Source organism: Petromyzon marinus, chromosome 34 (assembly GCF_048934315.1).
Source record: "Petromyzon marinus isolate PM22_M1 ecotype Great Lakes invasive population chromosome 34, UKy_Petmar_22M1.pri1.0, whole genome shotgun sequence".
Classification (NCBI taxonomy): domain Eukaryota; kingdom Metazoa; phylum Chordata; class Hyperoartia; order Petromyzontiformes; family Petromyzontidae; genus Petromyzon; species Petromyzon marinus.
In genome coordinates, this window is record NC_133700.1 from 12,459,755 (window position 1) to 12,477,603 (window position 17,849).

At 50.1% G+C, this 17,849-nt stretch overlaps 1 protein-coding gene across 3 annotated transcripts in view; it reads right to left on the minus strand.

Moving 5' to 3' along the window:
• Positions 1-310: 310 nt before the first annotated feature.
• Positions 311-17,849, minus strand: part of LOC116948735 (zinc finger protein Helios-like) — a 72,591-nt gene continuing 55,052 nt past the window's right edge. For all 3 annotated transcript variants that reach the window (XM_032965760.2, XM_032965758.2, XM_032965761.2), the window contains 5 exons: positions 17,494-17,748; positions 15,503-15,670; positions 14,832-14,963; positions 8,210-8,350; positions 311-6,573 (listed from right to left, as the gene is read on the minus strand). In XM_032965760.2, coding sequence (XP_032821651.1) covers positions 5,813-6,573; positions 8,210-8,350; positions 14,832-14,963; positions 15,503-15,670; positions 17,494-17,748 — 1,457 coding nt within the window. In that variant the 3' untranslated portion in view covers positions 311-5,812. The remainder of the gene's footprint in view (positions 6,574-8,209; positions 8,351-14,831; positions 14,964-15,502; positions 15,671-17,493; positions 17,749-17,849) is intronic.

A 17,849-nucleotide genomic window follows, 5' to 3' on the forward strand; every position in this document is an offset into this window, starting at 1 on the left:
GCCTGGCACAAGCGTCGTGGTGACGTCACCGTCACTTAGTGGCGAATGGCGGTTGTTGTTGTCTGTGTGTATGTGTGCGTGTATGTGTGTGTATTCACACGCATTGCAGATCTTTGAAATATTGAGTTTTGTACCAAATTCGTAAATAATGGCTCTTCTTGTTATTTTGATTGCCGGCGCTTGCTCGATATGGACACAAAACATAATCATCATCATGGCCTTAAAATGTTTTTTGTTGAAATTATCTTAAGAGAGAAAATAATTAATCAGAAAAAAACCCAGCAAAAGATTAAAAAGTCGATAAACTTAGTTTTTTGTAAAACCGTGGTTTTTATTGCGAGCCTGTTTTTGCCAGAGAAAACTCTTTGGCTTAATTCCCTTGATTACCCAATATATACAGATGATGTCTCCCAGTCGGACGATGTTCACTTAAATACAAAGTAAAAGGTTTAAGCCTTAGCGAATAAAACCCACAAAAAAATCTCCAATTATATTATAAGGTATACAGTTAGTAACACATTCTCTCATCAATGAATTATTGCACTATCAACTTTCTTTAAATTACAAAAAAAAGCAGACACCTCTATTTGGACTTTGGCCAGTATTTACTTAAAATAAGCAATGTAAGTATATAATACAGTTATATACTGTGTAATAGTCAATCAGCCACAGGGTGCCCACAATCTATTCCAATGTTGATTGTAGTTGTATATCTCTTCCTTCAGCTGGTAGTCGTGACCAGCAGAATGTGCGATAAAGGAGCCAACGACGAATTTACAAAATGTAGCTTTGTCTCAGAGCATTGGGATAAAACAAAAATGATTCGACATTATTTACCGTGATGACATCACGGATGCGCAAGTAAAACAAACTAAATTATGAGTGACAACAGTATTTGATTTACTCCACAAAAAAAGAACAAAACCGAGTCGGTGGCAAGGAGTGCGTCTATGGATTTGGGACGCGACGCTTCAGCCGGCGGCGTTGGGACGCGAGGAGCTACTGCTGCGCGGCTCGGAAGCAGCGCACCACCACCACCACCGCCACCACCACCACCGCCGCCACCACCACCGCCGCGTCCGCACTGCCACGTCGCGCACCCCCACGACAAGTAAGGGAGGCCTGCGCCTTTTAAAGTGTCGCAAAAGCAAAGTACGGTAATTCCTTTCACATTTTAGCATTTATTTACGATTAAAAAAAACTTAATTCGAAATAAAATTTGTGGGTTTCTCTTCCCCCCGCCCCCCACCCCGCCAGAAGAGTGAATCGCCGTGAGTGACACGGCGAAGACGGAACCTGCTTCATGTTGAGAGCGACGTTTTTTTGTTTATCAAGGTTGCTGCGCACAGGCTCAAAGGCCCAAACAGCATTTCTGAAGATCGAATAGATCAGAGTTAATACGGTTCTCGAATTCAGCAAGATTGTACGAACTTTGGTTGAACGCAGTACGCATGAGACGAAACTGTCAATCCGGTAGACAGAGCCCTCGACGTGGGAGAAGGAATCGCGGAGTGAAGGTCACGGGGTACGGTGACCATGGCATCGGTTCCGATACGGAGAGGCACCCAAGACGGGCCAGCGATTGTAGGCTCCCAGCCACGTTTGATGGCACAGATTTGTGTCTCCGGTAAATATGCAAAGATTAACGACGGTTACTAAATACTCATTAAGCAGGTTCAACGACTCAAATGGTCCAAGGCCCAGAGTAAGTGCTTGTAAGTGTTTTGGGGGATTTTTTGGTAACATTTGAATTAAGTGCCATATGTTTAAAATCCACATTCCTTTCAAAATCACAATTGTTATAAGGCAGGTACAATTTTTTTAAGACCACATTATTTTATACGTTTGAGTTTTTTTGGTGAATATATTAAATAAACTTTGCGTTCCGTGTTAAACCCCCGGGTTTGAGTGTTTGCATTAAAATGCGTGTTATGTACAGCGCTTTAAATAAAATGGGCCTCTTTTGATTATACCTCTTATTCTATAACCTGTGAATATGTTAAAGGTCAAGGACAACAGTTCCAACAACAGAAAACCCCACTCCTACGTTTGTTGCTTCCAACACAAATTTATAAAAACAACCCGATCAATACTCTTTGGGTCTTTCGGTAAAGTCACGTAACGTGACTTTACCGAAAGACCCAAAGAGTATGAATTCCTGCAGTCACGAAAGCTTTAAGTCATTATATAACCCGATCAACTGCATCGAGAGGTGACCTCCGCCAGTGAGACCTTTCGCCCGCCGTGAGAGTGAAACACGGGCGCGGTCTTCTCTCTCTCCGCTCACGTTATCAAGGCCTCAATCTCTCAGCAGAACGCCAAGACGCACACACACACATAACTGTCCCCGTGTGAGCAGCGGGGTCGCAAGCTGTCCGCCTCGCTCTAAAAACGTGAGCGGCGGTTTTCGTTCGCTTTCAACAACCGTGGGTTTGTGTGTTTTCTGTTTTTGTTTGTTTCCTGCCAGACTTCAATCTCCCAGGCCACGGGGAGGAGGGAGGGAGGGGGGCAGACGTCACAGCGGAACCACGCTCTTCCCTGAGTGTGCTGAGCAGGTGTGGATGTTCCTCCTCCTCCTTGTTGAGGCATCGTGGGTTATTTCGTGGAGGAACTCAGAGGTAATCATGACGCAGGGTACACAGTGCATTACGTAGTAGCCCTTCAAACGACGCCTGCGTGTTTGTACGCGAGGCGTGCTCGTGCACACACACATTCACCTGCGGCACCCGTTCGACCAGTAATGACGCTCTGTGAAAAGCGTTTCTTCTTCTGTCGCGGAGATAAGGCAACGAGTATACAAAAATGTAAAAAAAAAACATAACATGAGATATTTAAAGGCTAACCGTTTAAAAATAAAATGGTCTGAAACCATACCCGCTCTAAATAATTCACACCCCTTTCCCAAATCATATATTAATGCTGTTTACAAACAACCACCAACCAGAAATGCGGTTTACACATTTAAATCCAAAAAAATGTCCAAAAAAAGTTTTTTTTTACATTTTATATACTTTTGTTCCCTAATGGAATGGTTTGTACACTTCACACCTTTAGTTTAAATTTTAAATAACGAAGTTATATTACAAGACACCCTTGTATCTTCCCGAGGAGTCACTGTGTGTTTAGGGAGCCCAGACAGACTCATTCTGCGCTTCTGGTGGCCCATGGGACAGCCAGCTGTGTGGCCCATGGGGCAAAAGCTGTGTGGCCCATGGGGAAAACAGCTGACTGGCCAACTGTGTGGGCAGCTGTGCGACTGACAGGACAGCGAGCTACATTGCTGGCTGTGTGGCCAGCTTGGTGGCCGACTGGAATAGAAAGGCAACTTCCTGAACCACCCTGAGCCAATCGCGTACATCGCGACTGCCCAGTAACAGCACTTCTGGTGATTTTTTTAACTGCACAAACTATTCTCCTTATTTTAAACAATCGACAACCACCGCAACAGCGATTATAAATTAACGATGTGGAAACTGCCGATGTACAGGGGGCTTTAGGAATGTAACCAGTAGTTGTAGCCCAACAGTGCGAGCGAACTATATAATCGCGGGTTGCGACGGCGCAGATTTAAGGCACTGTTCGCCACCAGTGCTATTGCTGCGTTCTGGTTATGTGGGAATCAAGTCCTGGGTCAGGGGCGATCGTGGTGCTAGGGTACTCAGCAAAGCCTTTTCTGGGTGCGTCACTTTGACTACGCACACTGTACAATGACCAAGTGGCATTACGTACTTATTTTCAAGTTGCATGAAATCATTAAGGAAATAAACTAATTACTATTATTTTAATAGCATCATTTTAATAATTGTATTTGATAAGGATCTGAGTTGTAACTGATATTTGGTGCACCTCTATTTTAACCTGAAGCCCCTTGAGCTACTTGGGGGGGTAAACATTTTCTTAGTTTGCTTATTCTTAGCAACACCACTAGTCAAGGACTGATATAGAAAATATATACATTATATCAATCAAACGTAATCTTCTATGTGCTGCACACAATAGCCTTTTGGGTTGCTTCGTACGCAAGCAAATTACTTTGGGATTCGTGCGTACTAAGACGACAAATATTGTTTGGTGGCAGCAAATCTGCCTGACGTGCCGTCCAGCCGGTGAGCGGAATGGTGACTCGAGTTGGTCCACACAAAGTCCGTCTGAGGACCTCTCTTACACAGAGGCCAAAGGAGGCCCGAGGGAGGAAGGCCTTAACAGTATAAAAGGTGCTCAACAGGTAGACAAAATTCTGGCACTAAAAACTACAGTACTTGATTACCAGGTGATCATCCTCAAGGTCCAAGTCAGGTTTGGTTGAGAAAAGCCCTCTAAGTTTGGCCCAAATGCTGGCAGAGTCCACCGACTACGCAATCAGGCAGGAGAATGTGGAAGGAAACGCGTGCAAAAAATTTAAGCTGGGACGAGCGGATTTATCGATAAAAAAAAAATTGTAATCAGATTCTCTTTTGTGGTCGATTACAGAGGCCCTTTTACAAAGGTCAGCCAGTCCCGAAATCCTGCCTTCCAAAGGCACGAATCCCCCTAAAAGCCACGGCCAGCGTGACGCGGTTGATGGCCATGAGGCCTTCGCCATGCCCCGCCAATCACCTCCCGTCCAGAGGTACACGTGGATACTTGTTTCCCCATGAGCCGAAGTTATAAAACCAAAATGGGGAGAGTAATCGATTTCTAAAATAATTTGATATCCCAGCTTAACAGAAGAAGAAAATAACAACGATAATTATAAGCCTACTGATAGGTAATACACTTTTGTACCAGTTATTATTCTGAAGGGTTGTGTGCAACTATTGTGATAACAGCATTTTTCTTTAAATGTTGCTCATTCTACGGTTACCGCAGAAGCACCATAAGGGTTTTGTGATTGTCAACTTTTGGAGGGAAAATACGACTTGCAGTAACACCTAAGATACGTACGGACGCAAGAAACCATTTTGTGAGATACCAGAAGAGGGATCCAATAAGTGTAAATTGATCATTTTAAGGAGCTGAATATACAGGATTTTTTGAGTAGCGCTAATTGAGTCAAATGTAACTAATTCGGTCTAACAAACTTATTTAACGTGAACCCAATCCCATAGGCGTTAGACTTTTTTGGCATGATTTTTTCAAATATCCATTACCATTTAGCTCGCACTGCATCCTCACCTGCAGCATCAGCAACTCCTAACCGATATCACAACACAAAAACAGTGGTGAACGACGTCACATTAACGTCTAAGAACAGTAGCAATCAAATCAGTATATATTATTTTCTCTTACAAATGGAAAATGCATTCCTAAAATAAAGAATAATCAACTTTTGTTTTGGTCGACGTACCTTCATGGTCAACAACTGCCAACGGCAATTGTGCAACGCAACGGGCGCGGACGGATTGTGCTTTTTGAGATTGTCAGCACGCGCGCACCCAAGTTGGTCACTCGCTTTTCCAGAAACGAGCTATGACGCCTGTGCACCACCACAGGCAAGAGCACGGATAGTCCCGACAAAAGCCTCTCAGGCCAATGATATGAAAGTACCATACAACGATTAAAACGTAAAAAACCCACCAGAGACATTGCGTTGATTTAAGCAATCTGCAACAACATAAAACAGTTACCTGAATATTACAATCTACCAGGATTTTTTTTTTCATTCCAGTAAAAAGGAAACTTCTTGCCTCAAATTCTACTCGCCAACAGGCCTGCACACGGTCCATCCACTCGCCACCTCATCTTGCCAGTCCCTAACAAACTCCTTCACCAACATAAAAAGACGACAACAACACCAACGACCTCCTCCTCCCTCACGCCGTCTTCGTCGCCGTCAGTCGAGCGAGCGCGAGTGCTCCCCACGCACGATGTGCGACGAGAACTCGTAGCGGTCGCGGCTCAGGTGTCCGCACACGTTGCACTCGAGCGGCTCGCGGTAGCCGTGGCAGCCCATGTGGATGGTGTACATGACGTGGTCGAGGAACAGCACCTCGCAGTGCGTGCAGCGGTAGCTGCGCACCGACGTGCCGTCCGGGCGGAACACGCGGAACACGTCGCGGTCGCGCCGCCGCTGGGGCCTGCGCTGCTGCTTGGCCCCCTCCTCCTCGTCCTTCATCTCCTGCACGCCGTTCCTGTCACCTGCCAGGCTGCCGTCCTCGTCCGTCGACTCCTGCCCGCTGTTGTTGTTGTTGTTGTTGAAGGCCCCGCCGCTGTTGTTGTTGTTGTTGTTTTCGCCGTTGTCAGGCGAGGACGCGTCAGCGGCCGCCGCCGACGCGGCCGCGGCGGCGGCGGCCGCCGCGGCCGCGCGGCTCGAAGATTTTGTTGGGAAGCACAGCCCCTCGGCGATGCCGCCGTGTCCGTCGACAGCGCCGCCGCGGTTGATCGGAGTGTTGGACCGTGGAGGGAGCGGTAACGGCAGGCCGTACGGCTGGCACATCATGCCGGCGTAGGGGCCGTGCGACAGGTCGCCCGCCAGTCCGCTCGCGCCCAGGTAGGACATGATCAGCGGCGGCACCAGCTCCTGTTCCTTGGGGAACGGCTGCGGGGCAGGGATGCGCACGTCGGGGCCGCCGCTCGACCGCCAGTGCTTTTCGACTGCGGGACGGTGGGACGACACACGGGGCGAGGGGCGACACGGCGTCAGGCGCGACGTCAAAGCGCCGCCGCCCGCTGTCGTTGTAGCTCTCGCTCACTTTTAGCGGCGAACCGATGTTTTATAAAATCATCGCCATAGGCCACAATCCATCCGCCCTTGGCTTCCACTCTCATTGTTAGTTTCGACCACCAGCCATCGTCCCATCTAGCAATGTGATCTGCCCAACGCCACGCAACGGTAATTATTCTACAATTCATGTTCCCCTCTGTCCTTCGGTGTAATTTCAAGCACGCAGCTCTCCATGCTTGTTTGTGCACTCTTCAGATTTGTCTTTGGCACCGTCCATATTTTCATCCATGTATCGTAGGTTTTATAAAACGCTTAGAATAAACCGAACACCACCTTGCAATGAAAAATATTTTTTAAAAATATGCTAACATTAGGGCAAAGGAGATTGTATTTTTTCTGACGGTGATAGCGGCAAGAGTTTGCACAACGCGTTTCTCCGATGCTAACAACGCAGCCCCCGGGATTATATTTGCATTCAGTAATGGTAAAATAATGAGCACACGGTAGTGATGATGTAAATTGTACTATTTAAACTAAATTCATCTAAAGCAAAACAAATTAAAATACAAATATTAGGCCACGAATTATAATGCTTCTCTCTCCATAGTAATAAAGTAACGTGATGATGTTTTTTGGTCTCTTGCTCTTTTAATTATATATTGCACATCTGTTTGTGGCACAGACTGGCGTAATCTGTGTGCAGACGGTGGGAATGGCAGCTTTGGGAGCGCCGTTAGGGATCAGGGTCCCCGGCAATTTCTACATTTAAGTGGATATAATGACACCTTAGGCCGAAATGATGACTACGTTCCGAGGGCAGCTTTATACACTCCAGACATTACGCAAGTGCCAAAAAAACGCACTTACAAATTCCAAAGTAACGGGATTTGCTCTGCCTTCCATGCACGAGCGGTGCGATCCAATGGGAAGCGCGCATTAGAAGCCGTGCCGCGGTGTCAAACGGCACGGTAACGGCGCTGATTTGGCCGTTAACCCGTCCGCCCAAGGGACGGCAACAATGCCCGTTTGGAAAAACCGCGCGATAAAAATGCGAGATGAAGGACGTTTGATGGCCAGCGGCAGGAGACGGCGACCGCACGGGTAATGGGGGCTCGGCAGGGGCGGGGAGGTCACCGGGAGGTCACGGCGGCACCTCGTACGTGACGCCGCATGTTAGACGGGGCCTGGTGTCGCGCCCTCTCCGCGTCCCCCACTATATCCATCGCGTGCCACGGCCAAATGCGCATCTTGCTCTACGGTCCAAAGACCTCCACGTCACCAACCAGCACTGACCAGCATGGTCAAAGGGCTGTGAATTATTATTATTTTATTCTCTATGAATCTTATATGCTGCTTAACATCTTTATTTATCCATAAATGTCTGAATCGGCACATCCGGGTATGCCCAGAGATCACCCACAAATAGAAGGGGACAACCCGAAAAAGATTTCCCCTTTACTACATCCCAGGTCAAATCACGCCACACCACCCCGCTGAGTGTCACACTGTGCCACGCCACGTCACACCACGCCACGTTGCCGAGCGCCACGCTCGTCCGCCGCTCACCGATGAATTTTTGCGGCGTGAAGCTTTTGCGCTTGCCCAGGTTGGAGGCGGGAGTGCGGTCTGCAGGCGCGGCGCCGCCACGCTCCAGCTCCTGCTCCGACTCGGCTCCGCGTCCTTCTTGCGCAGGGCGGCTCTCGGCGTCTGGGAAAGGCCCCCGGCGTGAGAGCGGCACACAGAATCCACTCGTCAGCCGCGACGCAATCCCAAGGGGAACGGCCACCGTGGCCCACAGGGGATGACGCCGCGTCAGAGGCGCTGCCACTGCCGAGGCCTGGGTTCGACCCCGGGGGTTTTAAATGCGCGAGATACAACGACCGGATTCCCAAAAGGTGTCGAGCCAACGGCCCGGGGGGCCCCTGGTGGGCATTTGTGCTGCTTGTGGCCACATTCGTGAACCACACCGGGAACACCCCCACTCTTATTTCAGGCGTTTCTTCAAGCTTAGTTTGATTTTAATTTGCTGCCCTTTGCCAATCCGGTTGACAAAGAGAGACAAATTAAAACACATCGCGAGGCTGGATTGGTGATACCTGCGCCAGTGAGGCAAAGGATTCCCGTTTAACTGTTGTGTTTCTATTGCTGCCAATCAATGTGACACGTCCGGTACAGATTAACACAATCATCTTTCTATTCATAGAGCGCCTTTCATCAAGAGTCCCAAAGTGCTGCACAAGACAAGCAAACACTCAGCATGAGCAAAACGCATGAAACCAAATCTATGATATGCTAATCTAATAAAATAAACACTAACAGACATTTGCTGAATTACCTAAAAGTTGAAAAAACTTTTGGTTAAACCATACACGTATGATACGTACCAATTACTCACAAATACTTTTTTTAAAACTGCAAGAGCAAACGATTATGAAAATAAAATAATGGAAGAATAATCCTCAAGCGACCACAGGTGCGGAATCCTAATTGACAATCACGCGTTTCACGTGATCTCACCATGACCCGGTACGTGTCCCTCTGCACCTGTTCCGTGTGAGCCGCACGCAAGCCACCGACCGTCTGGCATTTATTCATTTGCTCATTCGTTTAATTCCCCCAGGAAAGCCTTGCTGAGTCTCAAGATCGTGCTTTGAGGCTCCTGCTCTCACACGTTTGACCGACTCCTGTTTTAAGGACCGCTGTGCCCATGAGAGGAAACCCAAGCGACGCGAGGGGACGGCACCCACAGGCCCGCAAGCGAGGATCCATGAACAGACTCGCCGCGCTGCTGTCCCCTGGCTACCTTCACAGCCCGGCAGGGGATTTCTGGGAGTGTTACAAATCTCTGCGCCAGGCGTGCACCGTACGGCACGTGCGTAGACGCGCCGCGCGCTACAGGAGCCAGCGCGTGTGCGGCGATTCTCTGCTCCACGCGAATTCCCTCGCCAATCGGGAGACCTTGAAGGGGATGCAAAGCGGGATCCCTAAGGGGGCCGTGGAACGTGGATTTGTTTGACGACCGTGACTCAAACAGGCGGCGTCATTCTACACAACGGCCGTGGGTTTTGTTAAGCTCACCCAGTCAACACCACGGATGCACAACACAGAGAATGTCCGCAACATGACAACCGTGAGACGTAGAGACCACCACCGTTCTTGTCGTTTTGTATTTTATTTTGTCTGTGGTGTGCGGTGTGGGGTGCAGAGTTTGGTTTTATTTATTTGGTCGGAGAAAGAATAGTGCCGCATTCTATTTAGGGTTCACCTAATGAGAGCTATTCATAGGCGCTGTCAGTGTCGCTCTGTCTCGTGGCCTTTGTCAACATCAAGCTGTCGTGCCCGGGCTTGTTCATTGTACAACGCGTCGGCGGCGACTCAAGCGGTGGGGCGACTCTCCAGGCCCACAGCTCCCAACCCCCTGCAAAGGGAGCGCGTGGTGGACGGCTGCGGGTGTTTCACCTCGCCGCAAAGTCACGCATCGCGGTGTTGTTTGCGGTCGCACGTCACTCGTCTTGTGACGCCCATAATTTGCGCGCCATGTAAAATTAAGGTGCGCGGTGACCGGGTGACTATCGATTGGGCGGTCGCTAAGTTGACCGACTGATTGATTACGCCCGTGTCTCATCGCAAAGCCCGCAAGTGGACGAGCGGCGGCTTGAATGATGGCACCCGGCCGAGGTCCATGGTTTGGCGCTATCGACGCTGCTGAATTGAGGTTGGACGGCGACACAAGTGTTTACATGGACCTGGTTGCATTTGTAGTGCCAAGGGGCAACGTGAAGCTGCTGGTATGATCATGACGTGTTTCCGCGCGACCGTTGCTAATCAAACTTTTGAACAAATAGAAACTGTATTCTCCAAATCATAAGAGGCTCCGGCAAGTAAGATGTACCCCAAACTTGCGCCTGGTTTCAACAAAGTTATACAAATATGGTCACGCGCACACCCACAAGCACCTACCGGGTCATAAGACGCACCCACAACTTCTGCTTTAAAATTCAAGGGAACAAAGTGCGTCACATAATCCAGAGAAAAAAATTGGCACGTCGTTAAACGCCTTAACACCACGTGACAATTGAATATGTTTGGCTGTGTCTTGTGGTGGAGGGTCCTAATGGCAGAGATTTGGTCTCAGATCGTTACAGGGCCTGACCCAAAAGTCCCATCATGAATCACGGTGACAACGATGATCCACATCGAGAGAGTGGTGTCATGGGGAAAAGTTAATAGCCCACATTCTCTGCATTATAAGACGCAATGTGTTCAACAGGGTATTTAAAGCAGAAGTTGTGGGTGCGTCTTATGATCCGGTAGGTGCTTGTGGGTGTGTGTGTGACCAGATTTGTAAAACTTTGTTGACACCGGGCACAAGTTTGGGGTGTCCTCTAACTTTGCAGAGTCATACAATCCAGAGACTAGGGCTTGTATCTTAAAGGCTATGTACCGCATCCACCGTGCTTTGCCTGCTGCCAATGCCCGCTCGGGGTGCCGCACCTGTCTTCCTCTTGGCTGCTGAGATAATCTATCTGTTGGGTGGCTGCTGGTGATTGGACAAGAGTTCAATCGACGGCCCACAGCGGCCTCACTTCTTGGAAATTCAGGGTCACCCTGCAGGAACTTTGAAGTCGTTTTTTTTACACCGAGGTGATGGGATCGCCTGGGGGAAGCGGCTACGCGCATGGGAATGTGGCCACGTGTGTGTTACAAAAAACTCAACCGGCTCTGGCAGAATGAGCCGGAAAACATCGTGCCACCACCACCACCAGAGCATCGGCTTACCAAGAGAACCAGGTATAAGGGTGTACGTGCGTGTGTAAAGATGCACCAAATTAATATCAGGGCTTTAACAGCTCTCCGCTGTGTGGTCAGGTTGCACCACGTGTTTTTGTTCAGAACAATGTCCGACGTTTAGCTTCACATTGCCGAGGACTTTTATGATAACAAACAGATGCCAGCTGCCAGGCACTGTCGTGATGTCATAATATCCCTGTGCCAGGCTAGGTGTACTTTGAGTTGACATAGCGTGGCTAAAGCTCACTGATAGGATGTCTCAGGACAGACAAAAGTGTTGTGAGTCAACAGACCCGGGTGAATGATTTCCTTCCCATTCTACCAGACAAAGATCAAACACCCCCCTCGGCAGCCACTCAGACTTGGGGCGAGAGCTGCGAGCACCCATTTAAGGCCGGCATGTGTGTGAGACCTGTGACTCCACCGCCACTGATATTCACACATTGCACTCACTCCTCGTTTAAGGCTCAGTCAACCTAAAACATGCCCGAGGCAAGTTTTGACGCCACTCGCCACCGACGTTAGCCGAGGCCAGGACCTGAAATCAAGTCAAGGTTTTTTTTTTAACAAGGTGAGAAATCAAGAGACCCGAATGGGTCTCATTTGCAGAATGACCTGGTGCTCCTCAACTCAACCGGAAACACAAGCTACTGGCTCCGTAGTGCGACGTGCGGACCCACGCTATTGCTTACCCTGTTTTGAGCACAACACACGAACACGCGCGCACAAACGGCAAAATAACCTCCTGTGCCTTAAGGAAGCATGCGCAGAATGCATTTCGTCATTAATCTGGGCTGACATCTCTGAATACCTGACAAGCATAAAAACTCCCCACCTCCCACCCCCGCCCTTTCACACACCGCTACCGCGGACACGTGACCCTGTGAGTGTCACGGCGAGTGAGATTGTGGCATCCCAACTTTGGGCTCCAGCGTCGCGAGCTCTGCAAGTGACGCGGTCACAGCGAATTCAGTGATTATAAAACCATCAGAAACAGGACGGCAGACGTGAAACAGGACAAAACACGCACTGGCTGGAAACAAATATGGCCACACGTTCAGCTCTTTTTTCAGCAGGTGGTCCCGAGACAAGGCTGACAGCATTGGACATGCAGTGTGGTGGTCACATGGTATGCATGCACGGCATCATGTGAGTTGTGCCTTCCTGCTGTTTTTGAGCACAGCACCTTGCGTGTTGCCGTTTCTAAAAATCTGGTCCACCAGGGCGGTGAACGGGCCCGGCGGTAGCGCCTTCACCGCTTGTTACAGAGGCTCACGGTTCGAATCCAGCAGCCGCCCTGGTTAATAGTGCGGTGGGTGTATTAAGCTAAAGTATGACGTGCGCCGTCTCCTTAACAGTGTACGTTAAAGATCTCCTGACGTCATTCGGAACAAGTGGAAGGTCATTGTGTGCCGGCGTCACGGTCCAAATTTTCCAAATGAGAAAAGTTACACCGGGGTAACACGTAGCAGCATCGTCGCTTTCTACTGTAACTATCGTAAACAATGTCTGTGAAAAGTAGCGCCTTCATGATAGCCTTGCACTGTAACAATGGTGTGATAATTACCAAATGAACTAAATCATTCATTGTTATTATTGTTGCGCTGAAACTGCCTAGGGCCGATCCGACTGGTGGAGACCACGTCCAAAGTGGCACTCACGAGGCCCAGATTCCTCTTCTCATGGCCCCATCGGCCACTGTGAGTCATGGCAACGAACACAGCCCCTGTCAAGGTGCTTTTGTGAATAGTCTCATTCTGACACTATTCTAACAATGAATGGCCAAGGTAAATAGGTCATCATGCCCAGTGCTGCTGATGCCACCACACCCAGAGCGATAGCTTCCGTCTGCTAGATCACGCAGTTGTTACAGCCAACCTCTAAGACTTGTCCTCCAGGGTCATGACCACTACCATCTGGCGTTGGCACCGTGGTGGCAAGATGTTAACTACCTCGCCTGGTATACAGGAGTTTGTGGGTTCGATGCCGACTCTGACGCCTGCTGTATATTTGGAGTTTGTGTGTCTCTCTCCCCGTGGTCACGTGGATTTTTCTGCAGGTCCTTGGGATTTTCCCTCCACATTTAGAATCAACAACATGCGTTTAGAGTATTTGGCTGCTGTAAATTTCCACTACAAAAAGCCACTTCGTTGAGCATTCATTTGTGGCCAGATCGCTTCTGAACAACAGCTTTATAGCTCAGTGGGTCTTACCTGGTAAAATAAAAAGTTTATTTTATAGTTTAGATCTTCCATATAGTTTTAGTTGATGCATCGTTCGAGGATCGCTCTTACAGCCTCATCACCATCGTCTGACTCTAGGTCGTCCCCTCGGTCCCCACTCCAATGCCCGTCTCAGTGACCTGCCCTCCTCCACCCTCACACTACGTGTGCCAACCATCACTACCCCCTCCGCTTGCCGATCACATCTAGAACACTTTGCCTTGCCAAGTGTGTGTTTAATTCTGCAGTACACATCGCGTTACATATGGTGTTTTGCAACAACAATAAAAATTGTCTGGATGCCGTAATTTCAAGTATCAAGGTATGAGGAATGTAGAAAAAACTTTCACAGAGTTCAACACCACGGACCTCATCCTACCCAGGAAGTGCCTTGGGTGTCCTCACAACAAAATGCATCTAGAGGTAACTCTTATGTCATGAGGAATTGCTTAATTAATTCATGAGGTAATGAAGATTTTCTTCAATACCTAATTGCTACGTACTCAGTCACAGTACTAAACCGCAGATGGTGAACGTCTCACTGCCACTGCCATCGAGATTGAGACTTGACGATGGCCAAAACCGTTAATGCCACCCCACACCTCGCCAACGGCCACACTCAAGCGGCAACCAGCGCCTTGGCCGGGCCACACACGTTTCCCACAACTCGGTCCACGCTCAGACCACGCTCCCAGACCACACGTTGCCCCAACAGAACTTCCGCCGTCGGTCAGTGCGCGGATGAACGCGCCCTCCTTCCTGCCGACACCGCTCCTCCTCTCCTCGCCCCGCGGCAGAGGAGGGGGGCGGACCTTTGTGGGTGTGAGTGAGTTTGCGGGAACGGGGTGTGTATGTATGTAGAACTTCTTTCACTCTGTATGTAGCCATCCGTGCGTGCGAGTGTGAGCGAGGGTGGGTGGGGTGGGTGGGTGGACGCGTGTGGGTGCGAGCGAGCGAGCGAGGGTGGGTGGGTGGACGCGTGTGGGTGCGAGCGAGCGAGGGTGGGTGGGTGGACGCGTGTGGGTGCGAGCGAGCGAGCGAGGGTGGGTGGGTGGACGCGTGTGGGTGCGAGCGAGCGAGGGTGGGTGGGTGGACGCGTGTGGGTGCGAGCGAGCGAGCGAGGGTGGGTGGGTGGACGCGTGTGGGTGCGAGCGAGCGAGGGTGGGGGGCGGCACCTGGTGGTGCGGCATGCGGGCCGTTGACCGCCGCGTGCTGCAGGTACGCGTGGCAGCGCTCCTTGTGCTCCTCCAGGGAGCTGCGCTGCTTGTAGCTGCGCCCGCAGTAGGCACACTTGTGGGGCTTCCCGACTGCGGGCAGAGATGACAACAAAACTCAGCCGCACGTCTCGCTGCCGTACGTACATTGAACTTCTTTCGCACCGTACGTAGCCAACCGCGCTAATCGGAGGTGCGATCCACTCCTCGATGAGGGCCTTAAACCGGCCACACAGGTCGTGGAGGTCAATCGATCGGAGTGGACCCACGCTAGCCAGTGCGGGTTGCTGAACGCGAGGAGCAAAGACTCCTGAAACCTAATACAGCACGATAGAATCATAATCAGAATATTTATTTATGCTGGAGGAATCAGACGAGCTAGAAAGCTCTTTTTCACAGATGTCCTGCAGGGGAGGTGAGAACGTCACAAGGACCGACTTCGCCGCACCGACCACCGGCAACAACGGCAGGTCGCTGCAGCCGAGCTACACCGGCGAGCGGCGTGGTGGCACGCCGGGAAGCGTCCCGGACGCACGCAAACTCTCGGGCCTCATCGAGACCACCGTTCTCCAGAGGAACCGAGCCGAGCGTGACCGTGTGAGCCCGTGCGGGCGGGCGGGCGGGCGACGCACTCGCGTGAGTCTTGAGATGGCCGGCGAGCGCGTCGCGACGGCGGCACGCGTAGTTGCACATGTGGCACTTGAACGGCTTCTCCCCCGAGTGCAGCTTCACGTGGCGCAGCAGGTTCCCCTTCTGCGTGAACGACGCGCCGCACTGCCCGCACTGGAACGGGCGCTCGCCTGCGTGGCATAAAACAAGGCGGCGGTAGCAGTGAGTCACAGACATTCCACCATCGTCGTCATCATCCAAACATCTACCGATGCCCGGTATCGTCATTATAATAATCATGATCCAATGACCTTTCATCATTATCCAGTGACTATCGACGTCTTCGTAATAATCGTTACCAAATATCCATCAGCATCAGTTTAACAAGTAGGCTTTCGTGAGTGATATCACCCATACTACATGTGTGCTGTACTACTAACGAATTGGCGTGTGCTGTTGACTTGACAAACTTTACTAATTGGCTGTGTCGGTGGTGGCGGGTTTAACGACAAATTAAAATATTTATGCGATCTAACCCAAAAAAACTGTATTATGGATCAATCAGCATTTTATCATCCAATTCCTATCATGTATGTATGTTGAACTTCTTTCGCACCATACGTAGCCAACTGTGCTAATGATGATAATCATTATCACAACCAGCAGCCAATTATTACCACCAACACCCTTCCTATGGAACAATGAGCATTTTTCACCACCGAAGACACTCCAGACCAAGGGAGATAATGGGCATGTTGCGATTGTACATAAAAGGATGATTAATATTTATTGTTTTTTTCGAGAGAGAAATCTAAACGTTGCACCCTAGTGGGATATGACTTATGAGATCTTTAAACATTATCTCTCTTATTTTTGGTTCTTTCGGTAAAGTCACGTAGAAGGGAAACAATAAAATTATAAAAAATATTGTTTCCCTTCTACGTGACTTTACCGAAAGGACCAAGAATATGAATCCCTGCAGTCACGAAAGCTTTAAATAAAAATTATCTCTCTTATCCATACACTAGGTGGCGCTGCACTCTCCCAAGCACCCTGCTATGAAAAGCAATGATGACCTGGGCATTCTAATACTTTTTACTGACGTCAATGATGATTCTGATATTGATGATGACTCACAATTAATCTGATGATGATTATCATGACAATGATACCGACTCTTATACTCATCGATCTTACAATGACAATTCCGAAAATAAAGGTAACGTTGCTTCTAACGACGATGTCAGATTGCGATGCTGACTGTGACGTTGATTCCTACGGGGCGATGACAATCAGCTTCACAATCAACATCACGATCAGATTCAACGTCACTGTTCACATTAAGAATATTTTTTGTATTCATATGGAGCTGCTTACATTCCTCGGCAGCTCAAAGCGCCTCACATCACAACTCATCTCAAATATTCCATGGCACCCTCGGGCAGGTGTGCGGCGACACAAGGCGACTCAGCACTTGGCCTGGAAGTTGGCATTCGCCTGCCAGTCGGGCGGCAATGATTGCCGTGTGATCCCAATTGAGTAACTGGCAAACAATGGTGGATTCATTTCGAACGACGACGTCACGGGATCATTAACGCCCACTGTGAAGCAGACTGCGCATATTTACGATGAATACACCCACCGCAGTATTCACCGGGGTGGCTTGCCAAATTATAACCGCGAACCTCTGCAAACAAGCGGGGGAATGCGCTACGGCTGGGCCACGCCACAGCCCCATTATTATTATCACGGGAATCGGCTCGCTCGCACTCACCACACGCTCATTCACTCACCACTCGCTCGCTCGCGCTCATGACTCGCTCACTCACTCCCCACTCGCTCGCATGTACACACACAACTCGCTCAATCACTCACCACTCGCTCACTCACCCACCACTCGCTCGCATGCACACACGCACACACTCATTCACTCACCACTCAATCGCTCACTCGTTTGCACTCACCACTCACTCCCACTCAATCACGACTCACTCCCACTCACGCACTCACTCACCCGTGTGGCTGCGCTTGTGCACCAGCAGCACGTTCGGCCCCACGCACACCAGCCCGCAGATGTCGCACGCCAACTTGCCGCTCCCCGGTGTTTCACCGCCACCGATTCCGTCGAGGGCTCCGTGCTCCCCTCCCGCTGCTTCCCGCGCGCCGCTCCACCGCGCGTCTCCCCCGTGTCGCGAGCCGGGCGCCGCCATGCCGGCGCTCGGCTCCAGCTCCTCGTCATCGCTCGGCGCCTCCACCTTGATGGTGTTCGCTAGGGGAGGGAAGGGGCCGCATGCGCGCACGGACATTGTGATGCACAGGCTCCCTCTGGAGTCTCAGGCAGGCCTGTGCAAGGGGGGGGGGGGGGGAGTG